The sequence below is a fragment of the Colletes latitarsis genome, chromosome 7, assembly GCF_051014445.1.
Source record: "Colletes latitarsis isolate SP2378_abdomen chromosome 7, iyColLati1, whole genome shotgun sequence".
Classification (NCBI taxonomy): Eukaryota; Metazoa; Arthropoda; class Insecta; order Hymenoptera; family Colletidae; genus Colletes; species Colletes latitarsis.
The window spans coordinates 2,366,230-2,388,567 of NC_135140.1; the positions used below are offsets into that span (position 1 = coordinate 2,366,230).

Consider the following 22,338-nt stretch of genomic DNA (forward strand, 5'->3'; position numbering starts at 1 on the left):
TTACTAACTGAGTCAACTACTTGAAGTATGCTTCGTACGCGGCGCACAGCTGACGCACATGGGCGTCTCTACAAAGAGCACAATTGTGTGACATTTATTTATATATCTACCGCGTGTTAAAAAAAAAAACTGTCTTATAGAAATATTGAATACATTTAAGAATGTTTACAAAGAACCGGAAATTATCATAATTTTTTCCTAAAATAATATGATCTAGTGAATATATACATACATATATACATTTGATTAAACATCATTTAAACGATGTATATTATGCAAATACAGTATTTTCTCGTTGAATATCATATTTCACTTTATTGGAATTAAGTTCATATGTAAATAAATATGGGGTATGTATGCATATAAAGTAATATGTTGGCTATATGTATATACGTAATGTATCGGAACTTAGGAATAACACGTTTGCGGAACGCATTTCAAGTTACTACGCCAATGAATATACGAACGATAGTGAAGAAGCTCACAGCATTCTGTCAAGTTAAGTTAACCTTATAGTGTCGTAATAATTGGAGTAAATGTCGATGTGAATTAACAGTTATCGGGCAAAATGAGTTTGCCTAGTGTGAGTGATTATTCTTTGCTGGAAAAGATTGGTTCGGGAAGTTATGCGACCGTCTACAAAGCGTTCAAAAAGGTACGTGCGTTTTGAGGTTCGGAACGAAAGTAGACGAAGCATATTGTGACAGTGTCGTAACTACGTTCGCAGTAGCCACAATTTCACCCTTTAAATCGTAACTCGTATACATGTGAAATACACGACGCGGATCTTTTATTTTTTGTTTCTCTTAACGCGCATACAATTTTATGACCTACATTTTGTATCATTTAAGCTTAATGTGACTTTTCTCAGTGAACATTTAATACTTTTTTTACTTTGGTAGAATTCCGGAAAAAATGTATACTAAACATGTTATTAATAGAACGTAACAAAGTTAATTAGTGATTTACGATACAGATATATTTATAGTGTTTTCATTACACAGGAATTATGTCTATCGGAGTACGTGTATATGCTTGTGTTTACTTTTTACTTTGCATGCAAATTCAGAATAGAACACTGCAATGCAGTGTCGTAACGTCACACGGCATCTTCGGTCCATGCCGTGTACTAAACAATATTGTAAGTTAATAATTGCATCGTGATTCCAATGTCAATGCAGATTTGACAATTTTTAACTATTTATTTTTTATCGTAATTAAGTATGCATATTTGTATTCAGTGAAAAATTAATGAACTCTGTTTACTGCAAATTATCGCGAATTTAAAATGCGCTAAGTACGATCAAATTAAAATAATGCCATCGGAAAACGTCAAATGAGATAATTACGAATTTTTTTATCGATGGTAATAATAAAGTTTCTTAAAGCTTTTTAACATTTTCAAATTTCTTAAACTATCGTATCGGAAATGAAAACATAATATTTATAATTTTGTATACAGCCTGATAAATGAAAAATGTTAGTTAAGAATGCGTCTAAATTAAGATCGAAAAAGTAAGGCTGTGACCACATTGAGAACGGCTGGGTGGCTGAATGGTAAAGCGAATAGCAGCAAAGCGGTAAAAAAGAAATGAAACCTATAGATTCATACAGGGTGTTCGGCTACCCCTGGGAAAAATTTTAATGGGAGATTCTAGAGACCAAAATAAGACGAAAATCAAGAATATCTATTCCTTGACTGAGGCTTCATTAAAAAGTTATTAAAAAATTTCATATCATTCTGAAAAAATTATTTTTGGTTGCGGAGCTCAATTACAATCATTTTTGGTGAGCACACATACCTCTGAAATCCTACCCATTTTCGAGAAAAAAATTCGAGTAGATACTGAAATTTTTAGACGAAATTAAAAAATTTTAAATCAGACTAAAAAAATTATATTTAAGTACAGGGGAAAATTACAAGGATTTTTGGTGAATAGACATACTCCGAAATCCTACGCCATTTCGAGAAAAAAATTCTTTACCGAAAATCTAATGTAAGGTTAAGAAATGCTTCCCTGAAATTTCATGCGAATCTTTAAAATGTTATTACTCCTGAATGGATTGGAGGATTTTAATTTTTCAAAATGCAAACGACGCGTATTTTGGTGGAGAATATTGTAGAAATTCTAACAATATTGAAAAAGTTGTTTCTTAATACCGTAAAGTGAGAAAAACCCCCTAAAATTGGTCCAATTCTCAAACGGCCATAGCTTCTACAATAATAAAGTTATCTCATTGAAATTTTTTTCTGAAGCAGATCCCATGGGTACATATAAAAAAGTATTAAACAACATTTCTATACAGTGTCAAACAAATTTATCAAAAATGAAAAGCGAATTTTTAAGAAAAATCGACAAGGGGGTGTCTAAAGGCGAAAAAAAAATTTCAAATCGTTTTGGAAAAATTATTTTCGGTTGCAGGGGCCAATTACAATCATTATTGGTCATTAGACATACTCTCGAAATTCTATCCACTTTCGAGAAAAAAATTCGAGAAGGTGTGAAATTTTTCGACAAAATTAAAAAATTTCAAATCGTTCTGGAAAAATTATTTTTGGGTGCGCGAGTTAATTACAATAATTTTTAGTGAGTAGTCCTACTCCCGAAATCCTAGCCATTTTCTAGAAAAAAATTCAGTACTGGCGGAACTTTAAATGTTAATAACTTTTTAACGAAGCCTCCATCAACAAATTAGTATTCTTAATTTTCGTCTTATTTTGGCGTCTAGTATTTCCCAAATTTTTTCCAGAGGTGGCCGAACACCCTGTATAAAATGGGCTTAAAATCGGTTTCATTTCTTTTTTTCCCGCTTTCCTACTATTCGCTTTATCACTCAGCCGTTCAATGTGATCACGGATTAAATGTATTTGGTAGATTAATGAATTCATTGAGATACTAATTTCAGTCACAATGATTCGGTTTTTTTTTTACTATTTCGGTTAGAAACAATTTATTGCGTATAAAAAACGTATTTGTAGCAAACGCCATAATTAAATTAAATTAAATGCAAAATATTTCGATAAAACATAAATTTTATTTTGGTCGAACGTATTATAGAACTATGTATTAATAATCATCATTATTATGTGTATTGTATATGACGTAAGCTGATTCATGAAATCAATAAAGTTGCTATCGTTCATCGTAATAATTTCTTTACTAAATATAAATATAATAATATTAAATATAAACTTGTTCGATGACTTGAAGATAATTAATGTTTATTAATTCCTAGCTACTATTTCATTGACAAGATTATTTACGCGCGAAAGATAAGTTAACACGTGAATTTGTTAACGACATTGTATGTACATATGTATCAGATACTTGTATCAAATATTAAGGTTATTAACAACGATAAATAGATTTACTTATCGAGACACAATATTATTCTTTCCTTTTCTCTCGACCTATTTATTGATTAAAAACAGACAATTATGTCGTCGGGGATCATATCTTGTAAGATCTCGAACGACTGTTATTGACATGACTGACATTACACAAATGCCACGAACGTAATGCGTCCGTACACCTTATGTCGTCGATTGAAGTTTATACGAATACACTAACCTTAGCGTTAATTTATTTCTCTCATAGTACGTAGAAAAAAGTATGAGTTTAACAGCGTGTCACCGATTCCAGTGCTACTTGTTTTAATGTACACCAATAACTGGTCTCTATCCGTCGAGTGACACCGTTGATTTGAGATGTGGCCAGAAGGGTTGCATCGAAGCTTGAAAGAAGTAAGTTATCTCAAGGCGACTAAGCGTAATGCTATTGTTGGTCGTTTATAGGATGGATGCCGAGAGGTAGTCGCAATCAAGTGTGTAGACAAATCGTCGCTATCCAAATCGGCTATCGATAATATCATCACGGAGATCAATCTCTTGAAAATTCTAAAGCACGAGCATATCGTGGAAATGAGAGATTTCTTCTGGGATGAAGGGTTAGTTGATTTTTTCGAATTGTCTAAAAATTCAGCGTAAAAAGGATTGTAATTGCCAAAGTATCAACCAGTGAACGAATATACGCGAATCTACATTATTTCTCGTCAAATTAAGAAATAACAAAGTCTTGCCTTTTTCTCACTATTCCTTTACACGGATATTCGACACCTGATCGTATTATATTACGCAGAGACCTAACTTGACCCTCAGGCCGGGGGCACACAAGCGTCGAAGCGACGTACGTTTCTATATTCTTCCTTGTCTTGCAATCGAAAACAACGAAGATAGACAAGATCGGCGATCCTATGCTTTTCAATTGTAAGACAAGGAAGGGCATAAAAACGGACGTCGTTTCGACGCTCATGTGCCCCCGGCCTTAGTCCCTCTTCGTTTTTCATTTTCTATTGCTTTCTATGTTCGATTGTGTGGCAAAACGTAAGAAACATAGTCTTCTTTCGATTTCACATTTAACGCGATTTTCACATTTTCACATTTAACGCGGGAACTGCTACACGTTGGACAATTCGAGAAATTGCTAATTCGGGGCCGATAACGCGAAGCTACGGTACTGCTCAGTCGAGGCAAGTGAGCGAGCGACGCGACGCGTCGCATCGCGGCAGTAAAAGACCGTGCACCCGTTGCCGACAGATATTTTCTCGAATTGCTCGAATCCAAAGCCGCTTTGATATTCGTATGGGGGTAGTTCCTTTTTCGAAAAAGTTTACTAAATCCGATATCGTATAGACAATTCGTGCCAGGCAACGAACTTTTCGTAAAAATGCAGTGGTTATGTATTTCGGCACGTATTCAAATTTTGGCGGTTGTTTATAATTATGTACAAGCCTAAAATATTATAAAAATATTATAATTATTGATTCATACTGACATATTTAGGAATCTCTTCTCTATCATTTTTGTCCGAAATCAACAGTTTGTATAAAAATTCGTGTTTTTTGAAAACTGAAGATGATCGAGTAATTCGGCTTATAACTCGAGAAATTTTATTAGAATCACTCAATAGGTATTACAAGACAAAATTGGTATTGGACCGTGTTATCGATATAAGGATTAAACGTGGATTGTTAAATTTCTAAACCGTATCGTGATCATACAAAAATCATCTCTAGTAATGACATACAGGGTGTTCGGCTACCCCTGGGAAAAATTTTAATGGGGGATTCTAGAGGCTAAAATAAGACGAAAACCAAGAATACCAATTTGTTGATGGAGGCTCCGTTAAAAAGTTATTAACAATTAAATTCAAAAATTCCAAATCGTTCTGGAAAAATTATTTTTGGTTGCGGGGGTCAATTACAATCATTTTTGGTGAATACACATATTTCCGAAATCCTACCCACTTTCGAGAAAAAAATTCGGGTAAGTGCTGAAAGTTTTGGGTGAAAAAAAAGACTTTCGAATCGTCTTGGAAAAATTATTTTTAGTTGCAGAGGTCAATTGAAAGCATTTTTGGTCAACAGACATACCCCCGAAATCCTACTCAGTTTCGAGAAAAAAATTCCTTCCCGAAAATCTAATTTCTGGCCAGAAATGTCTGCCCGAAATTTCATGCAAATCTTTAAAATGTCATAACTCCTGAACGGATTGGACGATTTTAATGTTTAAAAAAGCAAACAACGCGTATTTTGGTAAAGAATATGTAGAAATGGCAAAAATATTGGAAAAGTTGCTCCTTGACCCCGTAAAATGCGAAAAACCCCATAAAAGTGGTCCAATTTTCAAACGGCCATAACTCCTACAATAGTGAATATATTTCATTGAAATTTTGGAGGAAAGTAGAGCTCATGAGTACCTACAAAAAAGTATTACACAACTTTTCTGTAGGGCGTCAAATAAAATTATTAAAAATTAAAAACGCATTTTTAAGAAAAATCGACAAGGGGGTGCCTCAATTTTTCGGCGAAAAAAAAATTTTTCAAAACGTTCTAAAAAAATTATTTTCAGTTGCGGAGGTCAATTACAATAATTTTTGGTGAATAGACCTACCCCCGAAATCTTACCCACTTTCTAGAAAAAAATTAAGTACGAGCGGAACTTTAAACGTTAATAACTTTTTAACGAAATCTCCATCGACAAATTAGTATTCTTGATTTTCATCTTATTTTGGCCTCTAGAATCTCCCATTAAAATTTTTCCCAGGTGTGACCGAACACCCTGTATACAGGTTGTTCGGCCACTTTTGGGAAAAATTGTAATGGGAGATTCTAGAGGCCAAAATAAGACGAAAATCAAGAATACCAATTTCTTGTCTGAGGCTTCATTAAAAAGTTATTAAAAAATTATTTTCAGTTGCGAGGCTCAATTACAATCATTTTTTTACATTCGAGAAAAAAATTCGAGTAGGTACTGAAATTTTTAGACGAAATTAAAAAATTTGAAATCATACTAAAAAAATTATATTTAGTTACAGGGATCTATTACAAGCATTTTTTGTAAATAGACATACACCGAATTCCTATGCACCTTCAAGAAAAAAATTCTTTAACGAAAATCTAATGTGAGGCCAGAAATGCTTCTTTAAAATTTCATGCGAATCTTTGATTTGTCATAATTCCTGTACGGATTGGAAGATTTTGATTTATCAAAATGTGAACAACGTGTATTTTAGTGGAAAATATGTAGAAATTCTAACAATATTGAAAAAGTTGTTCCTTGACTCCGTAAAGTGAGAAAACCCCCTTAAAACGGGTCCAATTTTCAAACGACCATAACTCCTACAGTAGTAAAGGTATCTCATTGAAATTTTTTTTTGAAGCAGAGCCCAAGGGTACCTACAAAAAAGTATTGGACAACTTTTCTGTAGAGCGTCAAACAAATTTATGAAAAATGAAAAACAAATTATTAAGAAAAATCGACAAGGGGGTGCCTAAATTTTTCGGCGAAAAAAAAAATCTCAAATCGTTCTGGAAAAATTATTTTCTGTTGCGGGGGCCAATTACAATAATTTTTGGTGAATGATCTACCCCCGAAATTCTACCTACTTTCTAAATAAAAATTCCGTACAGGCGGAACTTTAAACGTTAATAACTTCTTAACGAAGCCTCCATCAACAAGTTAGTATTCTTGATTTTCGTCTTATTTTGGCCTCCAGAATCTCCCATTAAAACTTTTCCCAGGAATGGCCGAACAGCCTGTATGTTTAAAGCTTTTTTTCTGTTTTCGTCATAGGTTCTAAGAACTCATAATTTTTATTATACAAAGATAAGAGTTTGTTGCCAGGACGAACTGCTCTTTACTCTTGCCTTTTTCGGCGGGTGAATCGAACAGTTTAAAAACCGATTTCATACAGAACGAACCTATATCTTTTAGCATAAAATAAAGACTATACAGGGTGTTTGGCCACCCCTGGGAAAAATTTTAATGGGGGATTCTAGAGGCCAAAATAAGACGAAAATCAAGAATACCAATTTGTTGATGGAGGCTTTGTAAAAAGTTATTAACGTTTATAGTTCGGCCAGTACTGAATTTTTTTCTCGAAAATGCGCCGGATTTCGGGGGTATGTCTATTCGCCAAAAATGATTGTAATTGACCCCTTCAACTAAAAATAATTTTTTTAGCACGATTTGAAAGTTTTCAATTTTGTTGAAAAATTTGTCTACGTACTTGAATTTTTTTCTCGAAAATGCGTAGGATTTCGGGTGTATGTCTATTCACCAAAAATGATTGTAATTGAGCCTCACAACCGAAAATAATTTTTCGAGAAAGATTTGAAATTATTTTTTTTTCGTCGAAAAATTTAGGCACCTAACTAGATTTTCGGTAAGGAATTTTTTTTTCGAAAATGCGTAGGATTTCTGGGGTATGTCTAATGACCAAACATGTTTGTAATTGATCCCCGCATCCAAATATAATTTTTCCAGAACGATTTGAATTTTTTTAATATTGTCGAATAATTTGTCCACCTACTCAAATTTTTTTCTCGAAAGTGGATAGGATTTCGGGGGTATGTCTATCCACCAAAAATGATTGTAATTGAGCCTCACAACCGAAAATAATTTTTCCAGAATGATTTGAAATTTTTGAATTTAATTGTTAATAACTTTTTAACGAAGCCTCCATCAACAAAATGGTATTCTTGATTTTCGTCTTATTTTGGCCTCTAGAATCTCCCATTAAAATTTTTCCCTGGGGTGGTCGAACACCCTGTACATTCATACAAATAAATATTGAAGAAGTATTTAATTATATAGCCCATAACCCCAAGTTCCAATATAGGCAAATACAGAATAAATCTAATTTTTTTTAAATTATTTCAATAAAATTAATTTAAAAAATGCAAACATATTCTTTAATATTATATAAATTGCAAAGCATTACTTTTTGAATGTGATACTGCCGGTCTTCAAGAACAAACTAGCGTTTAACGTTTTATCTGCCTGCTGCATTTTATATATGTGTGTATATTGCAGTAAAGTTTTCATGCTTAGTACATATTGTGTGTCTTAAAACGAATAGGATTGTTCTGTAAGATTTTAATCAGCGATCTGGACCAGACTCTGCTCGTGTATTGTTTGCTTGCACTTTCTGCGTTTTCTACTCTTCCTACCATACGATGGCACTACAGTCCTTTCTACATATGACTACGGTGGAGTCAACGAAAGAAGCGACTTGGGAGACCTCCCTTGTCTGTTGAGGGGACTTCTTTCCTTTCTTTCTGCCATACCTAGAGGCTTGGATGCTTCGAATTCGACAAGCAACAAAAGTAGCGATGGGATCGAACATATCGCATGTAACCTTATTCTTATGAGTATTATTGTTACAAAATGAACCTTGTATTCGTTTAATTGGTATTCTCAATATTGGTAATGATAATAAATATTATTGATGAAAAATTAAATTAAAATGTAACAACGTTGTTTAATAAGTACGACATTGTAAATGAAATTTCCGATCGCCAGGTCGATTCGATTTTTCGTTGACTACACTATAATCTATAATTATAATAAATTCGAAAAATTTCTCGAAATACATTGCTCGAAACAATTAAGGGGATCACGTATCTAGAATTTAGAAAAACAAAGAGAACATTAGAAACGAAAGAAATTCTGTGTATTTAGCTATTTCGTTCTATTGAGGCGACCATATAAGTAGGTATTAATTGTAAGTACACTTTGTAGATTGTAAAATCGAGCGACTGTCACAGACTGTACGCGTGCGTCATGGAGAGACCTGACTCGCGCGCAAGATTGTCCACAAATTGCTGTGATTTAGATGAATCATTAATTGTTAATGACTTTAAAACGAAGTCTCTATTGGAATATTTTATTCTTTTATTATAGAGACTTATTTTGGCTTGAAAAATCACTCCCTCAAAGGATGGTGATGTGATTGATAAATCGGTGTCGAGCTTTTCGTTTTGAGGTGGTTTCTGCAAGCGCGTCTACCCTCTGCTCATATGGCGTGTGTAGAGGCACTGGACTCAGGCTCCAACGTCGCACAGCGGGAAATTTTCTAAAAATCGTGGCCAAAATATATAAATATTGTATCTTTGAGTTGGACGAAATTTGGTATAGTAAGGTTTTCGTGGTAGCAAATTACGAATCTGAACTGAAAACTGTAACAAAAAAATGATGGATTTTAACACTTTGACTACCACGTCACCCATATGTGGGTGACAGAATTTTTAATAGTGGAACTAAAACAATTAATTCTCAAATTAAAATGTTAAAGAAAATAAATTTGAATAGGCTTCGTAAATTTTAACAAGGTTACAAAGGTAACTACTACGACAACTTTTAAGTTGTGAAGTTTACAATTGCCTAAAATCAATGTTTTGGTTTCGTAAACAATTTTAGGATTTTAGACTGGCAGTCAACGTGTTAAAGAATAACGGAGTACATCGAAAAAGTATTAAATTGTGATTAACAACTCCGACCATGGTAAAACTTGGTACACTGAAAGAATATTAAAAAATCTTAAACACGTATCAGCTGCTGATTTTTCCACCTCCAAAATACACTTCCCTAACACTTAGCAGCACAGAATTTCAGATAATAAAATAGACCTATGTTGCATAAAAATTTTATTGCGTTTTAAATTAAACAAAATTGGTATATTTTTTATTAATAAAGGTATCACATAATGTAAAAACATAAAAATATAGTAATAGTTTAATTAAATTTGTCGCAATAAACCTTCCGCTTGCAACAATTGATGAACCTATATTGGCATGTTGAATGTTGCCAACACAAGTGAATACATTTGTAACATTTGTTGAAGATATTGTAGGATTTTTGTAAAGGATTGGAGGAAAATGAAGAAATATATTAAACACACCGCTCGCTATCACGTCGCAAATATTATTAATAACAAAACTGCAATCGCTCCTTCGTTTTAAAACCACGCAACTCATGTCTCGCTCGCAGCCCCCCACTCTCACACGCGATTCAAACTAAATTGAACTGATCATCATTTACTATATCCTTCACTCCTACAATATTATCAACTGCTTTACGTAAATAAGACGAAATATAAACCTATAGGCATGCAGCTATTGCAATATTTCGAGGTGGGACTAAAAATGTCCCACCATGCATTACGGTGTATTAAAAAGGTGGAACACTTTTAATCCCAGCGTGTCCCAAAGAGTTAAGTATCTCAGAAACTAATGAAGGTAGCAAAAAATGTTAATGCAAGAAATGTATGGTTTTTCATGGACACTAAGATGATGTAAATGAAAATATTGTTAAATCATAGGTGGTGCCACTATTTTTGAACGGTACAATTATCGCGAGCTGTACCTACGGCACAATTATGATTATTCAATATACATCAACATTATAATCTGCTAATTTGCTGGGAACTTATTATTACAGACGACTAAAGAAATCTGTATTTAAGAAATACCAACTTTGCACTTTGTAGTATACTTCTAAAAGAACTACATATTACAGATTAATTACAATGGAGAACTATACTTCGATCATACATAAATAAGATACAATGCATACAGAACAAAAATTTGTTGGGTTTTGGCCACGATTTTAGGGAAATTCGCCACCGTGCGTCAAGTACCGTTATATCATGGATTTACGATATGGTAATCGTCATTGATGACGAAAGCTGGTCCCGCACATGGTCGCTAAAGTGCTAAATATTGAGGGGGTGGGAATGACTTCAAGAACCTTAATTTCTCGCACAATGAATTCACCTGATGGTTCTTATTTCCGAAAACTAATTACTAAAATTATGCGTATTGTACAACCAGACTTTAACGATTTTATTTCTTCGTCAACCGTATCTGGGTCTACTCTCATCCACGTCTGCAAGAGCCATAAAACATAGATATCTTTTTTTGGACAAGTATGAGCAAGATTTTTTTTCAGGATATTCTTTTACACATATTTATTAAGAACTGCTTTTCCAGCCCCAAGGAAATTAAAGTGCAAAAGTCTGTGAAGTGTGTGTCAGTGTTAAAAAACTTAAAGAAACATCTTGAAGATAAATTTAAAGATTTTGATCAATTAAAAACTGATATGTTAATGTTTAATAACTCTAAAGGATGTAATAGCGGAGAGCAGGAAATTTTATATCGATTGAAACTATGTTCTTTACAAACTGATCCATTTTTATTGAGCAGAAGCGAACATGGACTCAATTTCTTAAAATTGTTACCCGTCGAGAAGTATCCCAAACTTATGGATTTCGCTTTGAAGATTTTTTTAATCTATGGTTCCGCATATAATTGTGAAATCAGTTTTTCAATTTTAAGTAATATTAAATCAGTAAGTGACGAAAGACTATTTTCTTTACTGAAGCTAGCAACAACGAAAATATCTGTTGATATACCATTATTAATTGACAGAAAAACATGGCCGCAATGTTCACATTAGGAGCTTTGTATCGGTATGTATTTTGTTATAATTACAATCAAAATATTAAGTAACAATGCTATTTTCCAAATCTTCGAATAATATCCTCAGGGTGTTCGGCCACCCCTAGAAAAAATTTTAATGGGAGATTCTAGAGGCCAAAATAAGACGAAAATCAAGAATACTAATTTGTTGCTGGAGGCTCTGTTAAACCCCTTAACGTTCATGCCCGAGTCTGACTGCTATGAAAAACGATATTTGTTTAATCTAATGGTTTAAGGGATGATAATATTTGTTTTCTTTCAAATTATACGTTGGATACAATATTGTAAATAACAAAAACCGCATTTTTAGAAACAAATCCAATAAAGAAAACTGATCATTCTTGGTTAACCCGAAAAATATGAGCGTTAAGGGGTTAAAAAGTTATTAACGTTTAAAGTTCCGCCCGTACTGAATTTTTTTCTAGCAAGTGGGTAGGATTTCGAGGGTAGGTCTATTCACCAAAAATTATTGTAATTGACCCGCGCACCCAAAAATAATTTTTCCCGAACGATTTAAAATTTTTTAATTTTGACGAAAAATTTCACACCTTCTCGAATTTTTTTCTCGAAAGTGGGTAGGATTTCAGGGGTATGTGTATTCACCAAAAATGATTATAATTGAGTCTCGCAACTGAAAATAATTTTTCCAGAACTATTTGAAATTTTTTTTTCGCCGAAAAATTTAGGCACCTTGTCGATTTTTCTTAAAAATTCGTTTTTGATTTTTGATAAATTTGCTTGGCGCCTTACAGAAAAATTGACTAATATTGTTTTGTAGATACCTATGAGCTTTACTTCGCAAATAAATTTCAATAAGATACCTTTACTATTGTAGGAGCTATGGCCGTTTGAAAATTGGACCAATTTTAGGGAGTTTTCCCCATTTTACGGTGTCAAGGAACAACTTTTTCAATATTCTTAGAATTTTTGCATATTCTCCACTAAAATACGCGTTGTTTGCATTTTGAAAAATTAAAATCCTCCAATTCGTTCAGGAGTTATGACATTTTAACGAAGCATTAAAAAAGCATTTCTGGCCTCACCTTAGATTTTCAGTAAAGAATTTTTTCTCGAAGGTGCGTAGAAATTCGATGTATGTCTATTCACCAAAAATGCTTGTAATAGATCTCTGTAACTAAATATAATTTTTTTAGTATGATTTGAAATTTTGTAATTTCGTCTAAAAATTTCAGTACCTACTCGAATTTTTTCCTCGAAGGGTAGGATTTTAGGGGGTATGTCTATTCACCAAAAATGATTGTAATTGAGCCCCGCAACCAAAAATAATTTTCTCAGAATGGTTTGAAACTTTTTAATTTAATTTTTTAATAACTTTTTAACAAAGCCTCAGTCAAGAAATTGATATTCTTGATTTTCGTCTTATTTTGGTTTCTAGAATCTCTCATTAAAATTTTTCTCAGGGATGGCCGAACACCCTGTGTTATTCCTAGTTCAATGCAAACGTTTTGTACAAGAATACCGCAGCCTTCAAACTCTGTACGGATTGTTGGGAAATTTTCCAAAAACTATATTGTACTACATATCCACAATTTCATTAATTTAAGGCTGTAACAATATTACACTTTATGAGTAGAAACAAAGGCTATCCTATACTTACCTTTTACTTTTGCTTTTCTCTCTCTATATTTTCTGTCTCGTTTGCTCACCTACTTACGTATGCTTGGATATTCAGGTATCTCGTAGAGTACCTATCAACTCTACTTTCGACTTCCTCATAATATGGTTCACCTCGTAATAACACACAAAACTAACGAACGACAAAATAACATAAACAAACATACCCCAATTACAACTATGTTTAATCAGTAATTTTATCCCAATCTCTGTGTGGGGTGAAAAGTAATTTCGTGGCATACCAATTAACATAACTAACAATTGTAAAGTTAAGCGTAGAAAAGATATTGTAGAAACAATTCGTATCATATTGTAAATTAGAGATGCTTGGCTTTAACTTGTCAAAGTAATTGACACTGCGTCGATAGTTTCGAAGGTTTGAAAAAAAAATGTAGTAGGGTTCGGTCGCAAAAATATTAAGATGTTTTTTGTTTATCTCGATAAATACGAATTTCTGTGTTAGTACCAGAAACTTGTCCCAATATCGCGCAAAGTTGAAATTGTGAAAGTAACGGCGCCACAGCGAACAACGAAATTCATGTCAGTAGGTGATCCCCTGGCTATTTCGAACAATGTATAAAGACGTCTTTTTATACAGTTTCTATCACATAGCGTAACGCAGGCACATATATATCGTGATGGAATACTGTGACGCCGGTGATTTATCCAGTTTTATAAAGAAGAAATGCAAGCTACCCGAACAAATTTGTCGGAGATTCCTGCAACAACTCGCGCTCGCTTTAAAGTATCTGCGCAATCACAATATCTGCCACATGGACTTGAAACCGCAAAACTTGCTGCTAACGAGAAAGCCGCGATTGATATTAAAAGTTGGAGGTTCGTTCGCGTTTCGAAAATCTCTCGGTCTAATTCCCCGATCGATTTGTCACGAATAATTTTCTCTTTTCAGATTTCGGTTTCGCTCAATACCTTTCGAATTCGGAGCAAAGATTTGCGATTCGAGGCTCGCCCCTTTACATGGCACCAGAAATTTTGTTGAAACACAAATATGATGCTCGCGTCGATCTCTGGAGTGTCGGCGTGATCATGTACGAATGCCTTTTCGGCAAAGCTCCATACTCTAGTAATAGCTTTGACGAACTAGCGGAAAAAATCAAGGACAGTCGCCCTATAGAGGTGACTATAATATCGATATGCTTTGTTTAATGCAGAAATCCTCGTATTCTTTTTACCGTTACTTTCATCCCGTTAAACGATGTAGTAGACTCTCCGTTATCCGAACGCTCTATTATCCTAAGGTTCTATTATCTAAACGCGAATTGCCCTTTTCCGTATAGGAACAATCTCCTATAACGGTCGAAATTAATTTTGATCGCAAAATATTAGTATGGAACTTGCAACCTACCAGTACCTACCTACATACAGGATGTCCGACCACCTCTGAGAAAAATTTTACTGGGACATTCTAGAGACCAAAATAAGACGAAAATCAAGAATATCAATTTCTTGACTGAGATTTCATTAAAAAGTTATTAAAAAATTAAATTTAAAAATTTCATATCATCATGAAAAAATTATTTTTGGTTGCGGGGCTCAATTACAATCATTTTTGGTGAATACACATACTCCTGAAATCCTACCCACTTTCAAGAAAAAAATTCGAGTAGATACTGAAATTTTTAGACGAAATTAAAAAATTTCAAATCATATTAAAAAAATTATATTTAGTTACAGGAGTTAATTACAAGCATTTTTGATGAATAGACGTACCTCGAAGTCCTACGCACTTTCGATAAAAAAATTCGAGTAGATACTGAAATTTTTAGACGAAATTAAAAAATTTCAAATCATATTAAAAAAATTATATTTAGTTACAGGAGTTAATTACAAGCATTTTTGATGAATAGACGTACCTCGAAGTCCTACGCACTTTCGATAAAAAAATTCGAGTAGATACTGCAATTTTTAGACGAAATTAAAAAATTTCAAATCATATTAAAAAAATTATATTTAGTTACAGGAGTTAATTACAAGCATTTTTGATGAATAGACGTACCTCGAAGTCCTACGCACTTTCGATAAAAAAATTCGAGTAGATACTGAAATTTTTAAATGAAATTAAAAAATTTCAAATCATACTAAAAAAATTATATTTAGTTACAGAAGTTAATTACAAGCATTTTTGATGAATAGACGTACCTCGAAGTCCTACGCACTTTCGAGGAAAAAATTTTTTATCGAAAATCTAATATGAGGCCAGAAATGCTTCTTTGAAATTTCATGCGAATCTTTGATTTGTCATAATTCCTGTACGGATTGGAAGATTTTGATTTATCAAAATGTGAACAACGTGTATTTTAGTGGAAAATATGTAGAAATTCTAACAATATTGAAAAAGTTGTTCCTTGACACCGTAAAGTGGGAAAACCCCCTTAAAATTGGTCCAATTTTCAAACGGCCATAACTCCTACAATAATGAAGGTATCTCATTAAAATTTTTTTCTGAAGCATGGTCCATGGGTACATACAAAAAAGTATTAAACAAAATTTCCATACAGCGTCAAACAAATTTATCAAAAATAAAAAACGAATTTTTAAGAAAAATCGACAGGAGTTTGCTTAAATTTTTCGGCGAAAAAAAAAATTTCAAATTGTTCTGGAAAAATTATTTTCGTTTGCGGGGGTCAATTACAATCATTTTTGGTGAATAGACATACCCTTGAAATCCTGCCCTCTTTCGAGAAAAAAATTCGAGAATGTATGAAATTTTTCAATAAAATTAAAAAATTTCAAATCGTTCTGGATAAATTATTTTCGATTGTGGCGGTCAATTACAATAATTTTTGGCGAATAGACCTACCCCCGAAATCCTAGCCACTTTCTAGAAAAAAATTCTATACTGGCGGAACTTTGAACGTTAATAACTTTTTAACGAAACGTCCATCAACAAATTAGTATTTTTGATTTTCGTCTTATTTTGGTCTCTAGAATCTCGCATTAAAATTTTTCCCAGGGATGGTCGAACACCCTGTATGTGGTCGCATTTGAAATCACATCAGAAACGCCTACTGTAAAAATAAAACACGGGATGGTATAATTGTTGGAAATGAGGAACCCGCTACTTTTCTAATTAAAATTTTAATTGAATTAAATAATAATTTTGAATTCAATTAAAATTAACAAGAGTATACGGAATCGGTAAAATTATTCATCGTATCAGAAACAAGATTCAGACGATTTAAAGTGCAGGGAGAACTTTTAATAAAATCGTCTCTTTGCATCTTATTGTTTTACTTCTGTCATTGATACTTATTACTTTTTCTTGTATCAGCGAATGATCAATGTCGGAAAAATTATGTCTCCCCATTAATTATTTCCTTAATTTTGCTCCATTACACGCTTTAGTTGTATTATGTATTCAGTGTAAAAGAAAGGTCCAAGATTAATAAAATTGTACGAATAAAAATTTCGGAAATAACATTACAATATCAGTATAAGAAAATTTGTATATTTTAAACATTTAACGCTGTAAATTTTTTTTCTATTCAACAGTAACATGGTTTCTTCTACTATTTTTATTTTAAAAACGCGTAATACATTGAATAAAACGATGAATATTTAATACGTATGTAATATAACATTAGCATACTTACTTAAATAAATCGTCTAAATGTAAGAGAAAGTAGGTAGCATTCCTGTTAAAGTATTTGCACGAAATTACCTACTTATAAACAATAGAAGGAATTACGCCAATGTTAACTGACTTCTTAACTCAAACAAGGCCTTATCTTCTTTTAAACGACGCGGAATAGTTTAAATCAGGAAGAAATAATGTTCCTATTGTACATACTCGCCACTGTACATATTTACAGACATGCATAATTTACACACCTGTTGTATGTAATTACTATGCTTTTGTGTACAAATATAGAACATATGTAGCCAAGTATAGTTACGTAACTAACTATAATTATAGCTTATACATATATGATTTGTATTTACTTACATATGCAACATATGTCAATATACGTAGTGTGGCACGCAACAATATATGTATAATGTATTTGGCTATAACTGTATATAATATTGTTTGGATATGTATGTGTACGTACAAGGTTTAACATCTAAATATCTCAAAATTATAACAAGGTCAAGCCGCCGTGCGATTCTGAAGACCACTTTTTTAAGAACTCAACGTTCACAAATATGATTATGTTTACGAATATACAGGGTGTTCGGCCACCCCTGGGAAAAATTTTAATGGGAGATTCTAGAGGCCAAAATAAGACGAAAATCAAGAATATCAATTTCTTGACTGAGGCTTCATTAAAAAGTTATTAACGTTTGAAATTCCGCCATACTGAATTTTTTTCTAGAAAGTGGGTAGGATTTCGGAGGTAGGTCTATTCATAAAAAATTATTGTAATTGAGCTCTCTAGGTAAAAATAATTTCTCTAGAACGATTTGAAATTTTTATTTTCGTCAAAAAATTTAGGCACCTACTTCCCGTCGATTTTTCTTAAAAATTCGTTTTTGATTTTTAGTAATTTTATTTGACGTCCTACAGAAAAGTTGTGTAATACTTTTTTGTAGGTACTCATGAGTTCTACTCCAGAAAAAAGTTTCATTGAAATATATTCACTATTGTCGGAGTTATGGCTGTTTGAAAATTGGACCATTTTTATTGGGTTTTTTTCAGTTTACGGGGTCAAGGATCAACTTTTCGAATATTTTTGCAATTTCTACATATTCTTCATCTAAATACGCGTCGTTTGCGTTTCTGAAAATTAAAATCGTCCAATCCGTTCAGGAATTATGATATCTTAAAAATTTGCATGAAATTTCGGGGAACGATTCCTGGCCTGAAATTATGGCCCTAAATTATTTTCGGAAAGGAATTTTCTTCTCGAAAATGCGTAGGATTTCGGGGGTATGTGCAATGACCAAAAATGATTGCGATCGACTCTCGCAACCGAAAATAATTTTTTTAGAATGATTTGAAAAATTTTTTTTTCGCCGAAAAATTTCAGCACCTACCCGATTTTTTTTCTCGGAAATGGATAGGATTTCGGAGGTATGTGTATTCACCAAAAATGGTTGCAATTGACCGCTGCAACCGAAAATAATTTTTTCATAACAATTTGAAATTTTTGAATTTAATTGTTAATAACTTTTTAACAAAGTCTCCATCAACAAATTGGTATTCTTGATTTTCGTCTTATTTTGGCCTCTAGAATCCCCCATTAAAATTTTTCCCAGGAGTAGCCAAACACCCTGTATAGTCATCGACCAGATATTCAAATTATCAAAAGTGTAAAAATATTTAGATGTTTCGCCTTATTTGTGATGACTTGTAAATAGTTTATGTATGTTTTTATTTAAAAATATATTTCTATTTCTTTGCAACGTAATATTCAAAGACTGTATCTGTAAAAAGGATTTTATTTTTTTCTAAAGCTTCATATTTTGCAATATTTTATGTAAAATTTTCTTCTACTTCGTCAAGAAAGTATTTGTTAAATTTATCGTGCACGAAATTTCTAACGCTACTACTGTAAACTACAGTTACCGAGAGGATCGCACGTGTCGCGCGAGTGCAAGGATTTATTGATGTCCTTGCTAAAGCACGACCCCGACGAGAGGATATCGTTCGATGAATTTTTTGTCCATGATTTTCTGGATTTGGCTCATGCACCAACAAAGGAAAATTATGACAAGGCGGCAGAGTTAGTACAAAAGGCAGTGAAAATGGACGCGGAAAAAAATCTAAAAGAAGCATTTCATCTTTATTGCGAAGCTCTTAGATACTTCATTCCTATTCTCATAAGTAAGAAATTACAACTTTGGTATAAATAGAATAATGTCGTCATAAATCGATCAATAGAATGAATCAATAAACTAAAAATATATGCCACGTTTTTAGGCGAGACGGACGTAAAACGAAAAGAGATTTTGAGGTCACACGTAAATAATTACATTAAGAGAGCGGAAATATTGAAAGCGTCGTGTACAGATAATAGTAACGAGAAAAACCAATGTTTACAATTAGGGGGTAAAGGAAATACTTCATCGATCCAGACGATACCATCTTTAAATGAAACATCATCATTTGTTTATCACGAACTACGTTTGTATCGCAATTTCCTATGAATGATTATGTTATATAAAAGAATGCTCATAAAATAATATTTCTCCGTCTATGCAAAGTTAATTGGCCAACACAAACATATATTTAAAATTCATCAACGTTATATGTGTGTATACGCAGAACTATAATATTATAGATCGTCATCGTGTATGTTTATTGATAGGAACTCTTAGCAAAACAACAACCAGTATGGCGGATGCGCTCGAAATAGGAGAAGTTGGCGAACAATATCTTACGGAAGGAAATTATGCACTCGCGTTAGAAAAATTTCAATCGTGTCTAGGGATATTGGTACCCCTGTTGGGCAAAGAACCAGCAGGACGAAGAAGAGACTTATTATATAAACAGGTGATTATCAATTACTGTATAAATAATAATCCTGATCCATTCAAAATTTGAACTTTCAAGAGAACGTTCAGACATAGATTCCTGCTTAAGTAAACCGGGACAGAACGATTATATGTATACAATAGAGTTTGTATTACTTGGTATCCAGCTTTATCTAGGCATAGAATATATGTACCTGTTAAAAGAAAGGAACTATAAAATGAAAGAGAATCGTTTATTCTGATAGATCGCCCTCCATCTAAGCACAATCCACTATCGCAAGTTATGTATAAGTCTCATACCATGTTTATTTACCTATTTCGCTTCATGTACGAATAAACAAAAAAGAAAGTCTGAACTAAATGATTGCTTTCATCCCTCCTACAACTCTCAACTTTCTCCGCTCCCCACCATTTTTCCTTCCGCCATTTACGAAATTAAAAATAATTGATGCGTTTTATAGTCTGTATTTCTCCTAAAGCGTATATTTTATGTGCGAAATATTTTGTTTATCGAGGTAAAACTTATCATTTATGGAATAACAATTTTTACTTTTCGAGAACCTATTTCACCTCATAAATTTGAGATTAAATACAAACAATAAAATATATACGTTTTAAATTTTAACATTTAACAGTATATTTCAAAGAAAAGCGATGCCAGGCACTTCGATAATACCCCGTTAGTACGGGACCGCGCCGTGCATAGAACAGTAACGTATTTATAATGTTAATACCATAATTGTGTTAGCTCGACATGAAAGTAACAAGATATTTCTCCTTTAAATAAATAAAACATTGAGTTTAAGAAAATTCTAAGAAATTCTTGATAAATTCATTCTTTTTGTATTTAAAAACTTATACCACTTCATACATATACGATTGGTAATTTTATATTATGAATAAATATTCATACTAATTTCTACTCTATATTACAAGACCTATCACAAAAAATAAAATATTATAAATGTAATAAAACAGATTGATTAAAATCAATATGACGTAAAGTAAAATTGATTATACACAAATCCACGTTATCAACGATAAAGTATTGTTTCCAATATTATTTGTTATTTACAACAGGTTGATGGAATCGTTTCTTTTTATCGTAACATAAATGGTAGATTCATTTTACCATTTTGTTGTTAGTCAAACTATAACTCGAAGAAATTTAATTTCTTCATGTATAATTTGAACAGAATTTTTAATTTGAAAATGAGAATTTCAGTCTTTATATAATTCATAATATGCATATCTGCATATTTTTACTTATTTGTTTCTATAAAAATTCTGATATTGTTATTTAGTTCTTTGATTACTTTATTTACTTTTATTAATATAAATAACTTTCGCTAAATTGATTCTTTTTAACCTAAAAGTGATTTGTTGACTTTCTTATGAACTTGTTTTTACTAATATGTAGATATATATTGTTATTTTCCGCCATTAATCATACGAAATTATAGTTCAGAAAACTTCCTTTTATCTGATGAAATTTTAAAGACTTATTATTATTACTTATTATATGTTCTTGTTACATTTACTACAGTTACTATAGGCATGTATGTGTTTCTTTATTACATAATGTTTTATTAATGTATAGGTTCAACTTTGGATGAAAGAAGCCGAAAGCACGAAAGGTCTTTTAGCCACCAAAGATATTGAAGAATCCGTGCAACATGGTTCCGATTCGCCTAAGCAATGCACATTACAATAGTTTCGCATTTATCGTTAATAAAGATTGTTTTTATTATAATTGCATATTTAAAATTTGTAAATTAAATACAAGTCACATACTAATTTATGTAAAAATAAATAACTTTCTATTAAATTTTACAATATAAATTATATTATTTCATAAATAATTCCATTCCTCTATGATACATTATCTGTAATCTTATAATATACGGGTATGTACATACATATAGTATGTAAATATCGTACTACATACATACCGCTTGCAACAGTAAAATCTTCTCCGAATATATACATACATATGTATAAGACATAGTGTAAAATAACTAGTTTTTCGTTGATATACTATATAAAATAAAAATAAAAAATCCCAAAGGGGAAGTGTTTCACGATTTTAATTACATTTCCATTTACAATTAATTTGTATATACATCATACATTGTGCTTTGATTTATATATACATATGTAAATATACTTTGATTTATATATATATGTATATATATATATACATATATAATAGGGTAGTAAATACCTAGTGTTTGACTTTTACGACCTTGAACATGTAATTTATTAAAGCTATTACAATTCAAATTTAAACGCTTTATATGTATGTATACTCAATTCATCAGATTTGTCTCGACATTTTCAATAAATACAGAATAGGATATCTGTTTATATTATTCTCCTTACGTGTTGTTTATATTATTCTTGTTATGGAATATAGCACTGTTTTACGTTAGGAAGACTCTA

The 22,338-nt window shown here is 32.2% G+C and overlaps 1 protein-coding gene across 5 annotated transcripts; it reads left to right on the forward strand.

Annotated features, from left to right (window-relative positions):
• The first annotated feature begins 23 nt into the window (after nucleotides 1-23).
• Nucleotides 24-21,714, forward strand: Aduk (unc-51 like kinase 3 homolog Aduk). Of its 5 annotated transcripts, XM_076769893.1 has the most exons (9): nucleotides 24-350; nucleotides 413-655; nucleotides 3,797-3,948; nucleotides 14,081-14,295; nucleotides 14,369-14,595; nucleotides 18,985-19,246; nucleotides 19,343-19,546; nucleotides 19,731-19,915; nucleotides 21,497-21,714. In XM_076769893.1, exons 2-9 carry the CDS (start codon nucleotides 569-571, stop codon nucleotides 21,608-21,610), a joined length of 1,446 nt encoding a protein of 481 aa, XP_076626008.1. In that variant the 5' UTR covers nucleotides 24-350; nucleotides 413-568; the 3' UTR covers nucleotides 21,611-21,714. The 5 variants fall into 5 exon arrangements, with proteins under 5 accessions (XP_076626008.1, XP_076626011.1, XP_076626010.1 ...); XM_076769894.1 differs by lacking the exons at nucleotides 24-350; nucleotides 413-655 and adding an exon at nucleotides 662-3,745; XM_076769896.1 differs by lacking the exon at nucleotides 3,797-3,948 and having other exon boundaries at nucleotides 24-655; nucleotides 14,057-14,295.
• Nucleotides 21,715-22,338: the final 624 nt, after the last annotated feature.

Excerpts from the sequence above, each read along its gene's own strand:
- Aduk (XM_076769893.1), top strand. The coding sequence starts at position 569 with ATGAGTTTGCCTAGTGTGAGTGATTATTCTTTGCTGGAAAAGATTGGT. Across the intron at positions 3,949-14,080 it reads GATTTCTTCTGGGATGAAGG|GCACATATATATCGTGATGG; the intron begins GTTAGTTGATTT and ends AGCGTAACGCAG. Across the intron at positions 19,916-21,496 it reads GAGACTTATTATATAAACAG|GTTCAACTTTGGATGAAAGA; the intron begins GTGATTATCAAT and ends ATTAATGTATAG.